Source organism: Cuculus canorus, chromosome 12 (genome assembly GCF_017976375.1).
Source record: "Cuculus canorus isolate bCucCan1 chromosome 12, bCucCan1.pri, whole genome shotgun sequence".
Classification (NCBI taxonomy): domain Eukaryota; kingdom Metazoa; phylum Chordata; class Aves; order Cuculiformes; family Cuculidae; genus Cuculus; species Cuculus canorus.
The window spans coordinates 7361716-7383869 of NC_071412.1; the positions used below are offsets into that span (position 1 = coordinate 7361716).

Consider the following 22154-nt stretch of genomic DNA (forward strand, 5'->3'; position numbering starts at 1 on the left):
ATGATCTGCAAGGTGGTGCATTCCTTTAAGCTGTCTCACTAAAATTTTCTGCTATCTTCCCTGGTCTAATTAAGTGACAGTTTTTGCAAGACTTAGGCTTCTTTATTTAGGTGTAAAACATATATATGAGACCGAACTAGCCATCCTTGGAAGACTGAGCTGTCCAAGCCTTGTAATGGTAAAGGTATACAGGATAGAAGAACATTTCAGGAGAGTAAGCTATCTTCAGAACAAGTTTTACAAAAGGCAGAGGAAGTCTTTTAATCACAGAGATGTCAGAACTGCACAGAAACTGCCACCAAAACCTCCCAGTTTTCTATTACACACGATAAAGTTGGAAAGACACATAAGTAATGATTCTGCAACAATTAGATGACGGCAAAGATTTCTTTAGAGACATTTTAGCCACTTCATATGACCATTTATCTTTCCATCCAGCATATCACAGGCCAGGACTGCAACACGAAAACTTGCAGGGAACAGAATTTAGTTGAGGCAAAGCCAACTTCTGTGCACGGGGAGTAACATTGCAGGAGAATTCATCTCTTGGTACAATGAGAGATCAGTGATGCAGAGGGGAGTAGACACTGAGAGGGGCTCAGAGCTAGCAAATGCCTGGTGCTTTCCTAACTAATCCCTGAACGTCCACAGAACAATACGGAATTAACATCCAAGGACTCAGTCCCTAAATGCATCTGTTACCTTCTGTTTGATTAATTACTTTCCTCATAGCTTATCTCTTGGTCAGCTCTCAGTTTCAGACCTAGTTTCCTACCAGCCTGACCTGACTTAGTTTCCTGTGTGTGTGTTTTCATGCACAAGCCCAATACTGAAATGTTTGGGGAGCAAACGAGCTGCTTGCTCCAAAATCAGTTTTCCAATTGATTTAGTTTTTTTTTATTTTATTAAAATCTTCCTAGTAGTCCATTATCTTTCTTTGATCATAAGTAATTTATGAACAGATAATGCCTTGCACTGTAAAACAATTGTTGTGTAGCACAGGTGAATCAGTAAAAGCAGACACCACTGAGGCAGTTAGATAGCATGACCTCTTATTCCATGAAGCACAGCTCTCTCCTGGATTCTGCAAGACTGTCTGTTGACCTCTATTTAACTTCCCTCCCCAGTGGCTGGTTCTACTTTAGCTTGCACACAGGGATTCAGTAAAAAGTGGGAATCAGAGCAAAGTGTCATCCCTGGGATTGCAGTGGCATAAATAGGTGGTTTTATGGCCAATATTTTAAAGAAAACATTGGGTAATTATTCCATCTTCAAAAAATAGCTACAGTGAGACAATAATTTCTACAAATTCATTTCCAGAAGGACCCTCTGAGCCTTCCAGTGAATATGAATTTGGAGACAAGTGCAGAACAGGCCGAGAATGGAAGTGAGCTACTGTTGAGATACTGACTTTCAGCACACGTCAGACTCACAGAAAAACGTTTCTGTCATCAGGAATAAATGGACACTTTTTTTCAGTACGAGTATCTCTGAAGTGACTTTAAGAAAAGTGATAGCAAAGCAAGCAGGGAAGCCCATATGTAAATTACCAGCCTGTTTTAATGACAATTAAAAATAACCGATGTGTTAAAACATATGCACAGGTATTCAACGACAGCCATGCAAGAAGCCCCTCTGAAGTCAACGGCTTAATGTTAAGGACATCATTGAGTGCTGTGTGGTGCTGAGGTTTAATACGCCAGCTAGATTTTTCCCTATGTCTACGTATGGTTCTGTGCACACCATCAAGGCAAATTTTCCCCCAGCAAAGTATGCTTTGGATCTACCTGATCTTAGAGGGAATGAATGTTACCTGAGAAAAGCTGGAGCTCATTGCTGTTCACACAACAATGTTGATGCACGTAACAGGTAGTGTCACCCAAGCAAGAAGATAATAGGCAACTGGGAAATGCATAAAAAGACCACTGTAATCATCAGTGACCTGCGTGTGTCTGTCAATGCATCTGGGGCAGAAGAAAAAGGAAAAGAAGGAAAACAGAGTTGGAAAGCTGATGAGGAGGTTGTGGTGGGATCACCTGACAAATCAAGGCATGGAGCTGCTGACTACAGATGTCTGTCACAGAGCAATGAAACAACATTTAAGTGATGCAATCTTTGGAGCACGTCGTCTGTGATGCAACTGAACAAACTTGGTCAGATGGGTTTATTTCACCAGGGCTTTCTTTTCAGCTGTCAGCAATGCTTACGCGGTTAAAATAAAAAACAGGTTAAGTATCATGAGTAGATTTTAGTATTCGTACATTTTGATGAACTATAATCAACAGGGATTAAATTCTTGACTAACGTTTGAGATTGATTATAGGTCCTAAATTCTAAGATTTCTCTTGGGTACCTCATCATGGAAGCAAAGCAGAATCATTTAGGGAATTGTGGCTGTTGAATAACAGCAAGAGAATCGAGCTACATCAGCCTATCTAAATTTCATCATGCCATCTTGACTGGAAAAGCCTGAGCACATGGATCTCTATGCCATGGATCCCACATGACACAGTTGTCACTTGGAGAAAGCACAGGAGACAGAACTATTTCCCAATGTTCTATATGAATCCATCCAACTGACCAATAAGAAAAACGCCAGGCTCTGGGTATTTGGTTTGGCAAATATTAATGACTATGGAATGAAGACCTCCCTTAGATTCAGAAGCTGGGCTTCTGCAGCTCATCAACACCTGTGCAACTCCTCTGCAGCCAAAGAATGTGTTTATGATTCCATTGGTAACAACCCACGATGGTGTAACAGATGAATCCTGCAACACTGCCCTTCCCCTCTGCATGTTGACTGTGTACTGAGCCCTTGTGCTGGTGACTTCAAATGGGAAGATGCCATATGACCCTGAATGCCTTATATAATTTGTACAGTAGAATGTCTTTTTTCTTCAGAAGCTGTGTTCACGCAGTAGGTTTTTAAGATCATGTTATAAACTAAAAAGGACAGAGGTCAAACCTAAAACCTCAGATTCATAAATAGCAGATAAAAGCTGTTTGGCTTCTGGAGCTACAATTTCAATGCCGTCTCTTCAACTTCTGTGCATTTTAATTATGCCTGTGACCTTCCCTTCCATTGCTGCTGCTATTAGAGGGTGTAGCCAGCAGCCCTCGCCAAAAAGAAGATTTTAAGATGGAGCCCTCCATGTGCTACAGTCAGTAGAGGGAGTATTCATCAGTAACAAAGTTAATAATGTTTTAGCTAGTAATTGAAAGCAAATGCTATTCCCCAAATAATTTCAAGGAAAGTAGGTTCTTATGGAGTCCTGCTATGGTTTGGATGTGAACTCCTAACTCACAGCAAGCATCTAAGTATGTCTTCTCTTAAAACTCTGTTGCACATGGGAGCAGGGCTCTTGACTGTACAAATGCTCCTCTTCAGGGCTCTTACACTCTTTCCCTCTCACGGTACACTGTCATCCCACTGAGTGAGGGACAGTCCTTTGCCTATCGAAATCTAAGCTTTTTAAGACTTTGTATTTGAGCTTGGGGAGAAGTTGTCCAGTTGAACCCCATGTTTATTTCACACATGGTAGTGCTTTTGGGGTAGACTTCTGCACATTTCCTGAATATGGGTAAAGATTTCTCTTTTCTTACACTCATATTTTGTGAATGGAGCTGACTGGATATGTAGTTTCAGTAATAACACTGTTATAGTATTTTTTAGATCTAAGTTTTGTAACCGGATGGGTGCTGGGAAAGTACCTTATCTATAATTTCTTGTGTAGGTGGATTTGAAGACACTGTCTTAAAACAGTGGGAAGTTTAAGGTGATAAAAGCACCATGGGACATGACTAGTGCAATCCATTGCTACTCAAGAAGTGCCAAACAAGCAAATATGTTCGTTGAAGAAGCCATCAGAGAGAAACTGTGAGGAAAGCCTTTTCAGCTTATGTGCCAGTCTCCAGGATACTCAGTAAGGTACTGTTTTCCCTCTGCATCTTTACCTCAAAGAAGGCAGCACCCCTACATCTGAGAAGAATTTGAATGTATTCTTACTGTCTCCGGTGGGCTGTAAGCTGTCTGGTAAGCACAGGTTATTTTCTAGATTTATCCTAATGGATTTCTTGTTCCAGAGGACAACTCTGACAACTCAGAGTTCTGTGAGAGTTTAATGTCATGAATGGCATTGCAAACACAAACCTTTGCTAGGGAAAAGATGAAGCTCACTTAAACCTTCTGATTATCCTTTCTAAATAGCAAGCTGCCTGTCTATAGAGAGATACAACTACTCATTAGAGATGGGCTGGTCTGCAGACATCGCTGCACACAGACAAAAGCTCCACCTGCTCTGAGTCACACAGACACTAGTTCTAACAGTAAAACACATCACTCTCGAATAATTAAGCTGCGTTCATGCTATGAGGAAACATTTTGACCGGTACCTTGATTTCTCAGGTAGGCATTGGGGATTCTTACCAGTAAACCATTGGATCCATGGACAGTAACACAGCGGGAGAAGGTATGGTGTATGGAGGTGTCCTTCACGTATGTTGGAGGGTTGTAGCCTCCTTTCTCATCCACGTCTCCAGCCATATGGAAGTGAATTGGATAATGTCCCATTGTCTGCTGGCCCATGTATTTCAATTCTAGACCTTCGATATGAGTAGCCTTAAAATCAAGACCGATCTGAAGAACAACAGAACATCAGTCAAGAAACATAAAAGACTGTTGAGAAGGAAGAAGGATGGGGAATACAGAGGCAGGAATTGCACTGCATCTCCCAGAGAGATTTACTGTGTGGGAGGGAGTGTATGTTTGGAGGGCAAGGGAAAGAGAGTCATGGTGGCCAAGGGGACCATAGTTGCTATTTGATCCCACCACTGCTGCCATGGCTACATTTGACTTAATTTTAGAAGGAAAACAATTTGCATTTAATGTTTTCCATGAGTTTCAGTCAGCTGGGCTCAAATCAAGCTCCCTGGGCTGCGCACCAGCAGTATCTAGGGAAAACTGAGATCGGGATGTGGAGACTTTATCTTGGACGTGTTGAGCACCAGCTTTGCTGGCTGAGCAAGGGGTGCGTGGTACACTTCAAAGCCAAGGGGCAGGCAGCAAAAGTGGGGTGGATCTGCTGCATCGTGGGGAGAGGCTGTTTGCTCAGGGGCTGACTCAAAGGATTCCTCCCTTCCTGCATCCTGGCTTCCTTGGTATGTGAAGGTGTGGCTGGAAAGGGCTCCAGACTTACCTTGATGTGTCCCCCAAAGGTGTCAAAATCGAAGAAGGAGCATAACTTATTGCCATACTCATAGCATTGCCCCTCCATCTCGCCCATCACCATGATGTTGCGGCTCAGCAGCCCCACTTCTGCCCGCATGTCGACACCATCAACAACTTCACCAATGTGGAGGTAGGTTGCTTTCCCTAAAGGAACAAGATCCAGTTTCAGGGTTACTTTGCCAAAGCTGCTGGTTTCCCCTTGTCCTTCCTGTGGTGGGGTTGGCATGATAATAAAAGGAGTAATAGAGTCAGCAAAAATGTTGGCCAACTCCTCAGAGGAGGTAAGGCTGGAGCACAGGTGTCACCTAAGGTCTTGCTGAGATGTTTGCAACAGAGGAAGTGGGATTTTTGGTCTTAAGTTGCTTCATTTAGCCAGGGAGTTAAACCAACAGTCGGTTAGACAAAACACATTTCCTACCTTGAAAAGGGATCACTCAAGACCTTTTTGCTTTGCAGTAAAATCAGCCCTATATGAACATCCAATATAAAGAGAATCGATGATGTAGCTACTGAAAAACCTAAATCCCCAAGGTCAGTTCAGCACTTCCTATAATGAGACACTGGGAGCTTCTCAGACCCCACGACACTGCCCAGGAGTGAGCGTAAGTCTGATCCTGTTAACATCAAGGCTGTTAACTGAAACAGAGAGAGGATTGGTAGGAAAGCCTTGTGGAAATTGTACCTTGGGATAATTGCAACCCCTTATCTACCCTGTGGGCTGTGAAACCTTCTGCTGCCTTCCCTCCCAAATCTCTCAATTTTAGATCCACTTTCACATCGCCAACTTGCTCTCCATGCTTCCCTCTGCCCTGGTGCAGTTGGAGTTGGTGGACTATTCCCTTTGCCCCATGCCATATCTCCCTTTGCCAAGCCAAATTACTCATAACATCCTCTGCACACACACACCTGGCTCCATGGAGGGGTTAAAAGCAGAGAAAGATTTCCCTGGCCTGACCAGAAAGGGGTGAAGTCCAGGCAGTGCAGCTGTCTAGAAAGCAAAACAATCTCTGCTGTAATTTCATTCAAACATATTCATACTCCTTCCTTTCTTTCCACAGCTTTCGGCAGAGAATGCAGTTGGGAAAAGGTTCATCTTACTGACTACATTCTATATTATTCCAGTAAAAATAAGTAATAAACTCTTTAAGTAAACACTGAACTTTAAGGAATGCTACACTTGTATGTATTTAATTTCAATGGAATCATTCAAATCCATAATTAGAAACAAATGGCAAGGCTGAAGCCTGGCTATTGCTGCAAAGCACTTTCTGTTTAAGCAGAGATGCCAGGTCAAGGGGAGGATTTCAAACATTCAAACAGACTTGTTTTTAACCAAAATACGATGATCCATTTTTATAACAAAGATAAGCAAACACTATTCACTCCCTCTTCTGCAGCTGGAAGCAGTGTAGTTTGATGGTAATATTGGGAATTGGGAAGGGTGAGCGCTCCACCTTGCTGTGTTGTGGGATGAGGTTCACACCACTACAAGTGCCCTCTGCATGAGCACCTCTCCAAGTAATGTGAGCATGTGAAAAAACACGCTTTGTTAATTAGAGAAGTGGTGATGGCAGAACAAGCGGAAGCTTTTCCTCACGATTGTGGTAGGAAGATGAGGCTCCTCCAAGCTCTGCGCTCAGCCCCAGAAATGAAGGGCTGCAAGGGGCTGCAGGCTTGCACCTTGTCCTCTTTTGCAATTGCCTTCCTAGAAAGTCCTGAGCTTCCCCATGTTATGGCCCTGAAGCTATAGAGCCTCATCAGGTGCGTGGACAAAACCCGACCCAGCCCATCCAAGAAGCAGCTTTGCTCCCCTTAGTCACATACATTAAAAAAGCCACTGCAGTGAGTGTCCTCTGCGTGAGAATACTCTGTGCTGGACCCTTTAGAGAATCTCCTAAGTAGCACAGCCTCTCGTCATGAAACTGTTTTTAAACTGTTATTTTTCATTTTCCCTGAGAGCTGACCTTTCCTTGATTTACTGAAATGCAGGAAGAAGTTCAGATAATCATAAGAACATCCTATTTAAAGCCACATCTCCAGGATTTGTGGCAGTGAAATTAGATAGGCAGTTTTGTTATTCATGTGCTGAGCTCTAGAATAATAAATGTCATGCTTGCATGTGTTTAATTTAATTTAACACCAGTCCAGACATGCAAAATACTGTAAGCACTGACAGGAATGTTAAATACGGACTAACCAGTTTCTAAATATAACTTCTTCGGTGCATGTTTTTCACTTTCTGCTTTTGCTGACTTGAGTTGTTTGGAGATAAAAGGAGAGATGGAGTGCAATTCCCTTCTAATGTAAAAGTGGATTTTGAATAATCGCCCCTTTAACAGAGTTTTGAAAAACAAACCTCTCCTTGAGGCAGCCAGAAATTCAAGCTCCCCATGGCAATGGGGCCAATGCTCCTGAAACAGCTCAGGGGAGACAGACACAGGAGCTCTCAGGTGCTGGAAATGCCTGCTGAGAACCAGCTCTCCAGCACCAGGCACTTCCCACAGGGCCGGGAGCACCTTGATGTGCGTTTATAGACACGTGGCACTTCCAGGGAGCCACATGTTTAGTGATAGGCATGAGAAAAAAAAAGCCAAAACTAAACCAGCCTGCCTAGAAAGCAGCCACGATATCTGAGACCTTAAGCACTGACCACAGGCAAACCCAAGCCAGGGGTTTGCAAACTGATACCGATGTGCTTTGATACTAAAAAGGCAACGCTGTGCTTTGAATGTGGGAGGAACACATCTGCTACTTCAGCATCAAAGCCAATGCTTGTGATTGCCCAACCGCTAACAAACCCAGGAGTCACTGATTCACCATCTCCTCCTCTAGGCTTGGGCTTGCTGCATCCCTCACAGATGTTGCCTCAACAGCAAGCCTGGCTTGTGCCATGTTATAACCTAAGCGAAACAAAGCCTTGCAGTGATATGAATTATGCCTCCCCACAGCAGGCCTGTGTAATGGACTAGGAAAAATGCCCTGGTTTGCTGTTCTATTTGTCATACTGGTGCCTCCAGTTAGCAAAACGTAAATTCACAGGGAACAACTTCTTTAACGTGTGGGCTTGCCCAGTAGAAGTCTCGATTCAGCAAAATATGAGCACACTTCCATGCTTATTACTCAAGACAGTGACTATTAAAGTCATCAGTTGTTGGTAAAGACAAGGTAATTATTAAAAGAAAGTATGCATTAAGATAAACAGAGATGATCCACTAATCAAGGGCACACTTATGTCAACATAGCAATTCAAAGCAGAGTCTCTCCAAACTGTACAAAGATCCAGGAAAACCTGCCATACTTGAACCTAGCCATAAAACCTGGTCTCAGGCCTTATCAAACCTAGGAAGGGTGGAGTACTAAAACTATTTCAGCTGCTATGGATGTGGAAGGGAGTTCAGCTCTGGCGAGTTAGACAGATGTCTCTGAAAAACCTCGCAGGTACTCTCGTGCATTCCTAAATGCCTTAGCTCTAAATAACACAGACTGCTAAATCTCCCTTTCAGAACTGACACAGGCACTTGAAAGTCTGCATTTGGTGAAGATAAAGTGAGCTAAGATGCTCATGGATGGTTTTTTTTTTCTCTAAAGGGTCTTTTGTTTTCCTTTGGGCTCCCTAAGGCTAACACTTTCTCTCTCGTGATCTTTTAATGTTTCCTAAACAAGAGTTTTTAAAAGAAATACTAAACACAAGCTTGTCTGTTCAACCCACATAATCCAGTGACAGTGAGTCCTTCAGGGCGCCTTTCAGATTGATTCAAGTCATTGTAGATGCCAGCCCAGACCTCTGTCAGATTTAGCATTTCTGCCAAACATTTGTCATCACTGCTGGTAATGCCCCTATTAATTATATTTAATAACCAACAAATGTTCACACAAGCATCCTGTCAAATCCTCATTATTCTGAATTATCTTGATGGGGTTTGCTATTGCACCCCGAAGCCACAAGCCTGTAACGCAACACAGTATGGTTTGGGTGAGCTGGCCAGCTTCTTGAGTCATGCAGCGCAACCTGATGTCTTAACAAAGACATATTCCTTGAATTCATAACTTTTACGTGGAAAATTAAGTTTCCGGTAAAAAGACATAGAGCAGAAAGAATGAAAGTTAATGAGTTCAAGATCTAACTAAGCTTTCTTGGGACAGCTTTCTGCTGGGTAACTCATCCTGTGATAGCCTTTCATCCTTTTTCTCCTTCAAGATGCTGCATGGTGTCCTGCAAAGGTTGGAAATACACCTTCCATTGTAAGAGTCTGAAGAGCCTCGAGTTCTTGTGGCTATTATTAAGTGTGTGCCTAAATGCCAATGAATCAAAACTTTTGTAGCTGTTTGGTTCAAGGCTGAAATGAGTGGAACTTGCTGCTGCAGGCGGGTGAAACAGGAGGATTGATGTGGACCTGCTCACGCCAACTTTAACTGAGCATTGAGAGGTCTGTGTTTTATCCCAACGGCAGTGTCACACTCTCTCCTAAGACCATTCCTGTCGCACCTCACGCTCTCTTTCTGCAGCAGGTACTAAACAATCTACCGACATACTACTGTAAATGCTGGTTTCCACCTCTCTGACCTTCCAGTTTTCTCTCTCCTTACCCTGAACACATAAGTTCTTGCAGCTGGGATGGGAAGATGAAGCAGGTCCGGTGGACAAAGAGATCAAATCCTTACTTAAATCAGGCTCAAACTCAGACCTTCAGAACTGCTATGAAACTTGAGTATGTTTCTTTTAAGTCTTCTAGGCAATGTCCAAAGGTAGAAGAAAGAGCTCTGAAAGATTGTCAGAAAGGGCCATTCCACAACATTTCCTTCATGTTCCTCAAACACCAGGGCTGCCTTAAAAAAAAGAGCTTCTGGCAAGTTCCATCCAAAATGATGCCAACTTCTGAACAGAAGACCCTAAATCTCTATAAAGTATATGAATTTTGAGAACGGAGTAACTTCTCCCATCCTTACAGCACAAAATGTGTGCCGACACAGGCTGTGAAGTTGTTAGACAACTATGTGTTACACAGTTTTAATTCAAAGTTCTCCGCACCAACGAGACCACTGTATACTCCGTATCTCTATAGTATTCACAAATGGATAAGCAGGATTTAAGATATGCGGGCTTGTAATCATATATTCACCAGTATTTGGGATAATCGCAGTAATTGTGCCAGGCACAAATAGTTTTTTCATGCTTTATCAAGAGCATATAGGAGCACAAAAGAGCATTTCATCATTTTTCTTCCATGGTGAAACTTATCAGCGCTGGTAGCAGCTTCATACAGAGCAACCAAGATGTAGATAAGACTTGTTTCCCAGGGAAACTAGACAAAGTACTTGATCTTTCCTACTATCCAATTCTATCATACCAACACAACCCTTCCTTCCTTCCTTCCTCCTCCCTCCCTCTGCCCTGTACCGTTGTCCCTCCCCAAACCTTGTGAAGTTGGAAGATCAAACAGCTTTAATCTGTTCCCACAGAGAAAATAATCTAAGCATAAAAATTAGAAGAGAAAAAAGTTAAACAAAGGAGGCGAGTGGAGAAAAAGGTTCCATTTAAGTGAGCAACCATTTGACTGGGAGCAGGATTTGCAGAACCTAAGTCCTCATGCAAACCACACTTATTCATGGAAGTTTTGATATTAGGGTAATTATTCCAATAAAGGAGTGTGCAAGATCAGTACCTGGGTGCCCTCACATGCTTTCTACTCTGCGATTTGTAGAAGACCACAGTTAGACACCCAAAACCTACAAAAACCTGATGGAATTGCGTATTAATGCTATTAAGTTGTTTTGAAAAGACCAGCCTCTAATCAATCCATTTCTAGCAAGTAAAGCAAGTATGAGTTTTCATCAGGAAGTATCATGTATAAATAGGACATGAGCTAACTAACGAGATTGCCTTATTTGGCACAATATGCTAAACCATGTCTATTCACATATTATTAAACGATGACAGCATCAATGATAATTAAACTTTGGTGTGCCAAGTGGCTGCCACACCAAATTGTCTGTCCACAAAGCAGAGGTTTTGTGCCCTTTTTGAACAAAGACTCTTAAGTAGTTCAGGCCAGACATTTAGGTTTCATTTAACAAAATAAAAATGGAAAGGAAAAAAAATAAAGATTTAAAGGGATATAAACCATCATGGGTACGAATGGTTTTATCATCTGTCTTTCAAAGGGCAGACTTTTGGAGTTGTCAGCTGCTAAATAAACCTCTTAGGAAAATTAGGCCACTCCACGTATTACACGTGACATCCCTCTGAGACCAGGTACATAAATATATCTGCGTGGAAGCCTTTTCTCAGAAGAAGCAAAGCAATCTTGCGGTTTTTCTCACACAGCAAAAGGTAGCCAGGCATTTATGATGAACATCTTTTGTATGCAATTAAGAGTCTAATGCCACTGCACAAGGTTGTGCAGGGGCTGCTCACCTGCGCTAAGGCTAGAGCAAGCACATTTTTATGTGGTTGCTCTCTGTCAGCCGTTCTCCCTTCACACAATGTTTGATGAGCCACTGGGATAAATAAAGCCCTATTGAAGTCTCACAGGTAGTTAACTGAATCCCAACAAGTTTCATCAAAGTCAGTGTTTGATCATGGGACAGTGGATTCATACATACACGCCCATGCACAGACGGGTTGCAGTGCAAGCCAAGAGCTCAGCGCGGTGGCTTTCAGCTCCTCCAGCAATGAGCACATCTGAAAACCCACCGCCATGGTATTGCCACCTCCCTGGCTGGGCAGGGAGAGCACAGGCAAAGCTGGGCAGGCTGCAGGCAGCTGCAGGCGTCATGAAGGGAAGGAGGCATGGAGGGCACCCACCCGCTGGCTCGTTAGTGCTCCTTATCCTCGTTATCTGTACATCATGGCACAGGGCAACAGATGACATTATGCTATGGCCAAGCACAGAGCAGCTCAAGGACCTCCTGCTTCTAAAGACAGGGGAGGTCTCAGCCTTGTCCAGGTTTTATTTCGTCAAGACTGAACTCAGAATCAGGAAGATTATTTCATTTTCTAGTGTGAATGTGCTTTTGTTACAAGAAAGTTGGATGTGATTTTTATTACTGGATCAGATTTTGCCTTGACTTATATAATCGGTAAAATCCCATTGACGTCAATGGAGTTGCCTGGATATAAGTAAGGGCAGACTGTGGCCCTGGTGTTCATGTCATTTGTGGTAATAAAAGGAATGTCCTAATTCTCCTAGAGAGTAATCAGAGACTAAAAGCCCAATTACTTTAACAAGTGTTTCCACTGCTTCTTTTCTTGGAATTCACATGAACTTTTTTGTTGGTTTTAACCCTTTATTAATATCCTTCAACTACCTTAGCTGCATTATTATAGAAGATAAATGGAATTACATCATTTTCACAGATCCATTAGATTATGGGAAGCCTATGAGAAATAAACCTATGACATCTTTATTTTTACTGATGATCTTCCAAGATCATCTTCATGATGTGACTTGTATTATACTAGTCTGGTACAGCTTTACAAATACCTCAAAAGTTGCTCAAGAAAAATATTCAACTTGGACGTGTGTCTTCTTTGAATGTACTAGTCATTTTAAGTCATAAGACTATGATACATTCAAACCGTGAATAACATTTTTCTTGGCTTGATGAACATGTCTTTCTCAGGCCATCCAACATGAAGAGCTAGAGCTCCGTGGGCAGGCAGTTACCACAAGGAACTATATTCCAATCTTCCAGAAGATGTTGCATCAGAGATAACGATGAAGTAGTTCATTTCACAGAACTGAGCAAACTCCCTGGTGCATTGGATGTTCCGAATGCCTTCATGGTTTCTCAGAAAGATGTTACTGTAAATGTAGACTAAACCTTCGCCTACAGGAAAGCTGGAGAGGGGCTATTCATAAAGACTTGTGGAGAAAGGACCAGGGGGAATGGGTATAAACTGGAGAGGGGCAGATTTAGACTGGACATTAGGAAGATTTTCTTCACTATGAGAGTGGTGAGACACTGGCACAGGTTGTCCAGGGAAGCTGTGGCTGCCCCATCCCTGGAGGTGTTCCAGGCCAGGTTGGATGGGGCTATGAGCAGCCTGGACTGGTGGGAGGTGTCCCTGCCCGTGGCAGGGGGTTGGAACTGGATGATCTTAAAGGTCCCTTCCAAGCCTAACTATTGCATGATTCTATGATTCTAAACCTCTGTCCAGAGCAATTGCAAAGATAACAGTATTCATGGTTTGCCACCAGGCAGATGCTGCCGTTGACATACGGCCTCAGCTGTAACTTACTTTTATATTGTAAAATCACTTTGGCTTTTGTAAAATATTAAAAGTTCTCGCTCTGTTCACAGAAGAGGCAGTTCTCTCCTTAGCAGTCTGCCAAAATATAGTCCTAGAAGGAAAAGACCACTTCACAGACTAAAGTAGTGATGCAAATCTCCCGCCCTGGATTTCACTTTTATGCTCACATCAGTAATAGCCTGTGCTTCATCACGGTTATGCTACTTAATTGGACTTAATATCTGAAGGCCATTTTCCAATCATTAGTCTGCAATGTCTTTTTATCAAAAGCAATTTGTTCTGGATTTGAACTAATCGCCTTCAAGAGAAAAATGCTGTGGCTCTGCAAAGTGTCCTGCTCCTGCTGCTGCTTCTAACTCAGGCAGCACTCTACCGACTCCATCTCCCCGAGTGCAGTGGCTCAGGACAACTCACTGGCCACGTGATGCCCAAAATGTTTGGTTAATACATCACCTCTAAGCAATGCCGTCTAGAGGCACAGTAAAAGAGAAACAGTAGCTTCAGTAGTAGAAGGCGGTATTTCTAAAATGTAAGATTACAGTTCTCGTTAATTATAACTCTCCTAGGAAGATGGGCAACTGCACGTTACTTCATAGCCTCACAGCCTCTCACAGCCCTCTCCTGCCCCAGCTCACTCTTCAGACCGGCTGTGCTCATCTCCTGCTTTCGAGGAAGTGACACATTTTCAAACACAGTTACGTAAAACTCAACATTCAAACACATGACTTGCATTTGTTCCTTTTAAATAAATACATCTACTCAATAAAGTGCTTGGGGACAGAAAAAATGGAACCAGTTATGAAAAGGGAAGGCAGAAGGAACCAAACTCAGGTTGAACGGCTTTCAAGCCCTGTCAGATTCACGTTTCTTTCAAACTTTTGCAATTCTTAATGGAGTTAGCTCAGTGCAAATGACAGAATTTTTGTATTGCAACACCAGCATGACGAGATGAAGCATCTTACCTGCTACCTTGACCTGGGTGGGTCTGCAGGCTTTGCATGGCAGTACTTCGAACTCCTCTGCCTGGTACATGGAGTAGTCAGTGCTTGCAACCACCAGCCTGTCTCCAGGTTCCCATGAGCTCACATCATCCACCAGATTCAGGACTGTGCTATTCACATTGGTGTCAATGGTTACTGTAAGCTTTGGTTTCACTGAAAAGCCAAAACGGAAGGGTGGAGAATTCAGTTAATCTTATCAGAAAATTCTTTCTTTTCTTTTTTTTTTTTTTTTTGCCTGGAATGCTACCAAAAATTATTATTTGCTCATCATCAGAAAATAGTTAACTCTTCTGAACTTTTTTTTCCTCTGGCTTTGGCTTGGAAAGCAAGCAAACAAGAAAGTGTTTTCCTTTAGGTGGAGGCAGGTGGATTTTCCACTAGTCCCAGGACTAAATTTAAATGTAGCTCTTAGTGGCTCATTTTCACCACACCCACTTAGCAGTGGCCCTTGTGGGTGCTGGGCAATGTTATTTACAGCAGCCAAGTGGTCTTTAACGTAATGACTGTTTTTTCCAACCAAACAACCATCTTCCACCCTCCTTTTCCCGCCAGCTGACCTCTGAAGAATCCTAACGACCTGTCTAATGACCAGGTTAGGGACAGCAGTGTCAGAATCGATAATGACAAAACAAAGTATTATTTTGAAAACCTGTTGTCTTTTCACACTCTGATTGACTAATACTACTTCAACCCAAAATGCTTTAGCAAAAGACAAGATATTCACATTTAGGGACTTGCCAAGTATTTGCCATAGCCTTGCTGGGTTTTTGAGGCACCACCCTGTTTCTTCTATTAGTGCTCAGGAATTTTTCCTGAGATAAATCTTCAGCCATTTTATCTGTGTTCGTTGTCAGTAGCCCAGCAAAGATTTAGCTTGGGAAATTATTCAAGTTGTTCTTGCTCTTTATAAGAACCAGTGATCAGAAGACTTCTGATTCTCCCTGTTCTGGCTTTCAAAGATGAGGCACATACCAGATTTGCCACACAGGAACCGTACTCTGTAGTTCTGGCACCCCTCGCCTGTCTGGTCCTTGCCGTGACACAGAAACCTGTAGTCGTGGCCACTCTTATAGAAAACTTCAGTTGTTAAATTAGCTCCATCAAGCGTCATTGCCTGGAACGAGAATAGAAATAGGAAAGAAGTGATACCTCGAGGTGAAAAGATGTCACCAAAACATCCATGCTGTCCGAAGAGGCTTGTGATTTGTTTTGGGTGGTGCACAAGAGTTGTATAACAAAACATTGTGACTGCTGCATGTGCTATCCCGCCGGCACTCCAGCTGGTGCTCAAACACAGCTATTATACCCACAAGCTGCACAGAGCATTGCTAGGTGCACGCCTTTTCTCCTGTATCGATATTAAGACCATGTGGTGTTTTGGGAGGAGTATTCTGAGCTTCACTAACGTCTGCCTTGGTGCCCGAGATTTTCTCTTGCCATTGGTTTGAAGGCAGATGAAAACATCACGCACAGATGCTTGCACCCAAAGGAACGCGTCTTTTCAAGCCTCTCCACTGCACTTCTTTCATTGCTTGTGGCCAGACTACAGCTTGCAGAAGAAAGAAGTGGGGGTCTCATTTCTTCTTTGCATTGATCAGTCTCTCTAAAAAAAAAATACAAAGCTGCTCCAATAGCCATTGGTCTGAAAGGAAAAAGAAGAGGTGGCCTTTATCACGTACGAGCACCAGCCTGTAGAGCTGCCTTGAGAAAAAAGGCTGCATCATACCAAGAAGCAGTGCGATATGTAGCCTCTCCTTTGTTCCTGCTGGAGCAATGCCACCCCTCAGGATCATGTTAAATTTCACAGTCTGGCTCTATAGCTGGCAAGTCTTTTGATCCTTTCACAAAAAAAATGTGATGCATTGCGTTGGACAATCCAAATAACGTGCATTTTAACAAGGCACCAGGAGATAAGGCATCTTTCAATGAAGGGTCTGATCCTGATTTTGTCACTCAGGCAGACCTTCCTTATTAATGCATACACTTCCACATCTAGGATTAGCACCGTCAGCCGAAGGAATGTGCCTCTAGCGGTGCCGCACGTCTGTTATTATCATCGTATCTTCAGTTTTGTTGTAGGCAGGCTAGCTGGTATAAATCAGTGTGATTTTATGAAGGCAAAGAGCAACACCAGATTACACTACCTGAGGATTTGCTGTAAGATCTGCAGGATAAACTGAAAAATGTTGCTTTGCTTTTAATATACATGGAAAACAAAAAAAAAAGCAACTGTCATTTAACAGAAGGTTAAGAAAAGGTTTGCTTCTTAAACAGAAGAATATCTTTCTTGTTTCTCTTTTAATATGCACGCTAGAAGGGGCTATACCACAACAAACATCTGTTTGACCCCTGTTTTGAACTAAGTTGTCACTTCTAATATACATATATGGAAGCAGGAATTAATGTCGATTTGCTAAGACTTGGCAGAATGTTATAGGGCAGTTTTTTCCTCTGTGTTCAAGAGGAGACTTTATAACATCTAGCCCTGGAAACTTTCACTCATACTGTCAGCACTGTCAGCATTCCCGTTCACTTCAATAGCTGCATTCTTGTGAATAAGAAGAACTCCACTGGTTCAGAGTATGCGGGAACCTTAGGTTCATCCTCCCCCAGTCTTTTGCTGGGCAATGCTTCTGCTATAGCTGTTTTACTACGTAGATGTATAAAATATAGGGTGAGCATTTACAAAAAAAAAAACAAAAGGGAAAAGCTTGGGGCTTGGTTTTTGTGGTTTTTTTTTGCCTTAAAGAGATATTTGCAGTCTCAGAAAATGAACATGATTTCTCCTCAGCATGGTAGCTTTACCATCTCATTACATTTTGTGATGAATTTTTTAGGTAAGGTCCCTTCCAAGACCATTTAAAATTTTCATGTTTTTTTGCTTTTAATGTTCCAGCAGGGAATCACATATTTCGTGATAGCATCTGTGCTGTCCATGACCCCATCTGTACTCTTTTTTTTCATGCCAGAAGCCAGAATTTACTGAAAGGAGCTTGTCTATAATTTTTTTGTCTCAGAATGATACAAGATTGGACACCAGATCGTGTTGGTTATGTATTATAGCAGTAAAATAGTTGCTGTCCTCCACTTAGAAATAAAAATTACTGACAAGCACAATTATTTGGGTGTTCAGTGTCAGTCCAAAGAGGATTCTAAAACGAGTGGCAAGCTGGCCTACCTGGATGTCAATGGGTTGCCTACAGATTTTATCAGGATGAGCAGCTTTGAAGTCAGAAAGCTTCTCCATGTCCTTAGATCTCCCTTTATCAGGCTTCTCAAACCACTCTGTCCATTCTATGTCTGGAGACAAGTACAAACAAGAAAAGTAATTTGAAAGTCAAGCTTAATGAATGCAGCAAAAATGCATGAAGCACAATATGATCTCAGATACCATTCACAAGTTTCTTCACTGATGATACGATTCCTGCCTCTTCCTGCCAGTCTGTCAGCCACTTTTAATGATTCTGTGAAGTGTAACCAGTCAGGGGAGACTGGAGTTATTAAAAGCTACATAATTGGAGTATGCAGTAGAAGCATTATTAATAGGTATGAATTTTGGATCTGTGTCCTCCTTAGCTGCCTTTTCTGATTTTCAGATCAAGTTACAATCAGTTACTGTATGTTGTCTGAAACATGGCCATGATGACTATGCAGTCAAAAGAAGGAAAAGGTTGTGTGTGATCTCTTAGATCATAAGAGATGGAATTTCATACCCAGTGCTGTAAAGGAAAAAGGATCCCAGTTATTCAGAGTCCTGGAGACAAACGGGGAAAGAATCTGTATGTGTTCTTTACTTGGGTTAGCAGTGATGTAAATAGCAGCTAGGAAGTCCACTCTTCCCAAATGGAAAAGGATTGCAATAAAAAGGATGATTCACTCTACTTGTCAGCTGTAAGCTGCTGAGTTAATTGGCGTACAAATCTCTTACCTTGAACCCACTCGCTAGTGGAAGAGATGTTGAAATATTCTCCATTCTCAGCTTTGAATAGTTTGAATACTTTGGCCACAGCTGACCCTTTGTGACCTGTAAAAAACCCAAACATTGGTAAAATCATTGAAAGCAATTGATAAAAGGCAGAACTGAAAAGGTAATGGTCCATGTGTGCATTTGCATATTTTGGCTACCTTAGTATTAGCCCTGCACAGCTTCCAGAAAGAGTAACTGATCTTCGAATGAAGCTTCAGATACTTTTACAACTGCTTAGACAATCAGGAGGAAAAATCTTCAAAAATCAAGACAGGATAAAAAAATAATTATACATAATATATTGCTATTTTCATTTGATGTAGTAGCAAGCCATGTTGTTAGCTGCTCTGGAGAATGTCATGAAAAGACACAGCCTCAAAAGTCTTCAGCTTGCAAAAAAAACGGTTTTACAGGAGTATTTGGGGCTATCAGTGCAGGATATACACTGACTAAATGTTCAGCTGGTATGAACTGGGTTTGTTCCAAAGCTTCGTGTAAAAAGAAGGGCACAGTACAGGCTCCAGAGAGTCATATGTATCTACACCGGTGCAGGTTATCTCACCTTTTATCTCAGGATTTGGATAACCTAGGTTATACCCCTTTCAGCTGCATTAATGGGAAGAAGCAACAAAGAGCATTCAATTAAAGATGTCCAATCATCAATTGCTCATAGCTTCGATGTAATACAGGGACAAGGAAAAACACCAGCAACCAAATTAATCTCAGCCATAATTCCAATAATGTTCATAGATAAAGTCAAACCAGCATTTTGTGCATGAATCACCTTGATATTCAATGTGGTCTTCAACGGAAGAGGAAGGATTTCCTTTAACAGTAATAAAACTCCATGGGTGCCTGGAAAATGAAAATGAGAAACGATCAAGTTATGTCATGTATGAGATAAATGTTTTTTTTTTTAGAACAATGTTCTTGCATTTCTCAGGGGTATCACGTTCAAAACAGTCTGAATAGTGTGACAAGCAGCTTAGTTAATATTAAAAATATCTTAACAATGTATTTCTCCAGTAAATACATCAAAAGAGAAGGAAGTTTGAAGAAAAAAAAAACCTGCTTAATACACTCCTGTAATAACTGTGTTTCTATTTTAAATGAATGTTTAAAGGGGCTTGTGTGTGAAGACCCAAGGGACACTGGCAACTCCTTAGGGAGCCTGAAAATCTTTCTTTTGTGCATGTCCACTAAAGAATATGAAAAGAGGCCACTTATGCTTAAATAAATACAGCTCGTGCTGAAACCTTGTATATCACAATTGTCTTGGGAATGACCCATGAGAATTTCTAATAGACAGACTGGCTGGCAAAGGGCAGTAAAAAAGCCTTAGCCTGTGGATATCTCGTTTCTTCATTTTGAACACTGAACAGGGATAAAGGTTTATGAGTCTGAGTTGTCTGTTCAAATCTGATCCTGTGTCAGAAGTAAGTTCATTACTGCCTGATGGTTATTGGTTGAGTAGGTTCAATAGCTATCAGCAACACTTGAAAATGACCACATGGATGAGTAAGCAATGGAGACGGAGGCTAAAGTGCCTCCCAAGCCTGGAGGTGAACCCAATTAGTGGGGGTCAAGAGGGAGTTTTTGTCTTCGAAATAGAAATTCGGGCATATCTGCTCTTAATGACTCACAGAATAACAAATCTGCTTTTATGGTGGTAGGGAGACTGTTGCCCTTACCCTGAATGTAGCAAACAGTCCCACAGCTTAAATCATGTCTCTATAGGTATAAATATCCAGTGATTTCAATTGCATCAAGATTCACCTTTGAGTCTTGCAGGTCACCTTACATTTATCATCTGCTGATATAATCGAAGTTGTAAACCACTCTGGGACTTCAGAAGAAAACATATGCAGACATTGAGAGATAGCCACTAAAACACACACAAATCACTGTGGGCTTGAGCTGGGCTTTGCTGGGATTTGCAGCCCCAGGCTTTGGCGCTGGCAGGAGCAGGCTTTGGGGAGCACTGGTGCACCCCATGCTGTGCTGAGGCCCCCCACGCGCACGGGGCACGGTTCCTCAAGGGGACGCAGTCCCAACGGTGCATCCTCAGCCTGAGCACGGGAAAGGCTCAGCGGGAGCTGCCAACACAACCGTCTCGGGAGGCTGCCAGCGAGCCAGATGCTCCTGCTGGAAAAATTGCCTGCGCGCCAACTGCCAAAGGCACTGCCGGGCTGTGATCTCCATCCAAGGAGAGAAGGGGGATGGGGGCAGCAATGCCACTTTATCGCTCAGCAGACAAAATACATTTTTATTATTATTGTTGTTTTGGTCATCAAATGTGAAACAAATGACAAAAAAGATGATGCCCTCAAAATAATCTGAAAAACAACCTAAAGCATAAGAAGCCAACTACTTCTGCAATCCAAGATTTGGCCCAATTTCATTTGGTAAAATACTTGTTTGTGCCAGTTATTTTAACACTAAAAATAGTTTTAAAGCCATTCAACCCTATCACATAAGGACACGCACAATATGTTTGGACTATATTAAACGAAGGGACCAGTAAATCCAGAGCCAAATCAGTGATGTTTGGATGGGATTCCAAAGAGAAGAACTGTGTTAACAAGTGCTGAAAGGCTTTCTTTTAATTTATTAGTAGAAGGAAGAAAAAAAAAAACCCTCATGCTTAAAAGAGCAAACTCACTTTTCAAAAGGACAACAATAGAGGAGGGATGCAAGATTTTCCTTTCATTCCTAATGTTCAGCAAATAGGCAACTGAAAGAGATGCCAGGAGCACAGAAACATTTTTGGATAAATCATCGTTGCTCATCGGCTTTTCTCCAGCAAGGGGGATTTGCACAACTTTACAATCTGGCTGAATATGGAGCAACTGGAGATAGAGAGGAACTCATCCACAAAACCACCACCACCACCCCAGCCAGAAAACAACCCAGTCTACAGCAGAATTGCCTGACTCAAGTGGCATCTCACCAAATTGTGAAATAGAAATTTCTTATGGCAAATTATTGCCTGGGGCTTGCGCTGTTACTGTCTCGGTGACCCCCACGGTCAGCCCCCGTTATTCGCAGGGAGCTGAGAAGATCTGAGCGCCAGGCTCAGCAGGACCAGCCAGCAAACCCCACGTGCCGGGCAGTGAGTGGTGACAGGGTGTGCATCCACTCTCCTCTGTCAAAGACTTACTTTGCCTTATGGGTTACAATACGTTCATGTGTGTGTGATTTTCTCATCCTGAACATCTTTTTAAGATCTCCCAAAAATTTCTGAAAAGCACCTGTAAGGTATGGACACCCTTAATCACAGTCATAGATGTGTTTGAAATATAAAGCAGTATGTCCAAGTCTTGCTACACTAAAGTGAAGTGGGAGTTCAATTTGTATAGGGAGAAAAGCTTGGATAAATATGAAAAAGTTGCCTGTCTTTCACTCTGCCATCTGACTGTGTTCGTAAATCTGGATCCAGCTGCTATCCAATGTGGGTTTTCTGAAAGCCGATGAACTTAAATGCTGAGAAGAGCCCTAAAAATAGTCTTTTAAACAATGCATCAAGATGCAAGTAATTTTCCACATACCAGTATGCTGGTGGGAGAGAGTATTTACCAACTACTACCACATTATGGTACCCATAATGTCCTTATTATTTATATAAAGGAATATTGTGGTATTACAGACAACAGCATGGCGAGGATTAGCTTTTGACTGCAAACAACAGCCATGGTGAAAGTCAGA

At 42.2% G+C, this 22154-nt stretch overlaps 1 protein-coding gene across 1 annotated transcript in view; it reads right to left on the reverse strand.

Annotated features, from left to right (window-relative positions):
* Nucleotides 1-22154, reverse strand: part of CEMIP (cell migration inducing hyaluronidase 1) — a 110225-nt gene that overhangs the window by 24002 nt on the left and 64069 nt on the right. The window contains exons 7-13 of the mRNA XM_054077115.1: nucleotides 19234-19304; nucleotides 18411-18506; nucleotides 17661-17782; nucleotides 15455-15596; nucleotides 14444-14635; nucleotides 5196-5371; nucleotides 4427-4636 (exon numbers count right to left, since the gene is read on the reverse strand). Coding sequence (XP_053933090.1) covers nucleotides 4427-4636; nucleotides 5196-5371; nucleotides 14444-14635; nucleotides 15455-15596; nucleotides 17661-17782; nucleotides 18411-18506; nucleotides 19234-19304 — 1009 coding nt within the window. The remainder of the gene's footprint in view (nucleotides 1-4426; nucleotides 4637-5195; nucleotides 5372-14443; nucleotides 14636-15454; nucleotides 15597-17660; nucleotides 17783-18410; nucleotides 18507-19233; nucleotides 19305-22154) is intronic.